The sequence below is a fragment of the Physeter macrocephalus genome, unplaced genomic scaffold (assembly GCF_002837175.3).
Source record: "Physeter macrocephalus isolate SW-GA unplaced genomic scaffold, ASM283717v5 random_361, whole genome shotgun sequence".
Taxonomy (NCBI): domain Eukaryota; kingdom Metazoa; phylum Chordata; class Mammalia; order Artiodactyla; family Physeteridae; genus Physeter; species Physeter macrocephalus.
In genome coordinates this window covers 13,265-14,238 of record NW_021145561.1, presented here as the reverse complement: position 1 = coordinate 14,238, position 974 = coordinate 13,265, and the positions used below count along the sequence as shown (strand labels likewise).

The following is a 974-nucleotide window of genomic DNA, read 5'->3' as shown; positions in this document are numbered from 1 at the left end:
CCCAGGGCCCCCTCCCCCGTCCTCTCATCTCCTCGACCCCCTTCCCCGACCTCGGTACTCTGGGACCCCCATCCCGTCCTCTCCCCGGCCCTGGCCCTGCCCACTCACTCGGAGGCGCCCTCGCTGGTGGGGGACGGGCCCTCGGCGATGGCGGGGTTGATGGTGAGCGCCGGCAACACCGGCTTCCTCCGGGCCAGCATCGGGGATCCGAGGGCCGGCGGCGGCGGCGCCTCTAGCCGGGGCCCATAGGGGGCGGGCCGGGAGCGGGCGGCGCCGACGCGAGCGCGGGGCTGCGGCCGCGGCCTAGGCCGGCGCTGGTGGGGGGCGAGGATGGGCGGAGCTGCGGATCGGGGCCGAGAGGCGCCAAGGGACGCAGGGGCTGAAGCCGAGGGATCGGGGCCGCGGCAGCTACAAAGGCCGGACCGAGGCTGACGCTGCAGCCGGAGCCCGGGAGGCAGAGGGAAGGGAGGGGGAGCTACGAGATCGCGGGCCTCTCGCGATAACCAGCGCCGGGAAGCCGAGCCGGGCCCCGCCCCTCACCCTGACGCGTGCGCACCAGCCTGAGGCCGCCTCCTCGAAGGGAAAAGGGGAGGATACGGACTCTAGGCGGCGCCTGGAGCATGCGCACTCGCTCGTCTCCCACCGAGCGTGTGCGCATGTTCCTGGGGCGCCGAGACGGGGTTCGGAGGAGGCAGGGCGAGAGCGAGGACGCGGTGGGCCGGTGTGCGTGCGGGAGACGTCAGACCCTTAGAGCCTTGCAGGTTCCGGACTGGGAATACGTCACCCGGTAAAATCCTCAAAAGTTGTGGGAGACTTAAATTGACGTCAAAGGCTTTTTGCCAATTATGGACACACACCCACACACACCCACACACCCACTCATAATATCAATTACCATCATTCTTTCACGAAAGAGAGGTCATTTAAAAACTTTTGTTGTTGTTGTAAGTATATGTAACATAAAATTTACCATT

At 66.5% G+C, this 974-nt stretch overlaps 1 protein-coding gene across 1 annotated transcript in view; it reads right to left on the bottom strand.

Annotated features, from left to right (window-relative positions):
• Window positions 1-506, bottom strand: part of MAP2K2 (mitogen-activated protein kinase kinase 2) — a 23,472-nt gene extending 22,966 nt beyond the window's left edge. The window contains exon 1 of the mRNA XM_024134310.3: window positions 109-506. Coding sequence (XP_023990078.1) covers window positions 109-200 — 92 coding nt within the window. The 5' untranslated portion in view covers window positions 201-506. The remainder of the gene's footprint in view (window positions 1-108) is intronic.
• Window positions 507-974: the final 468 nt, after the last annotated feature.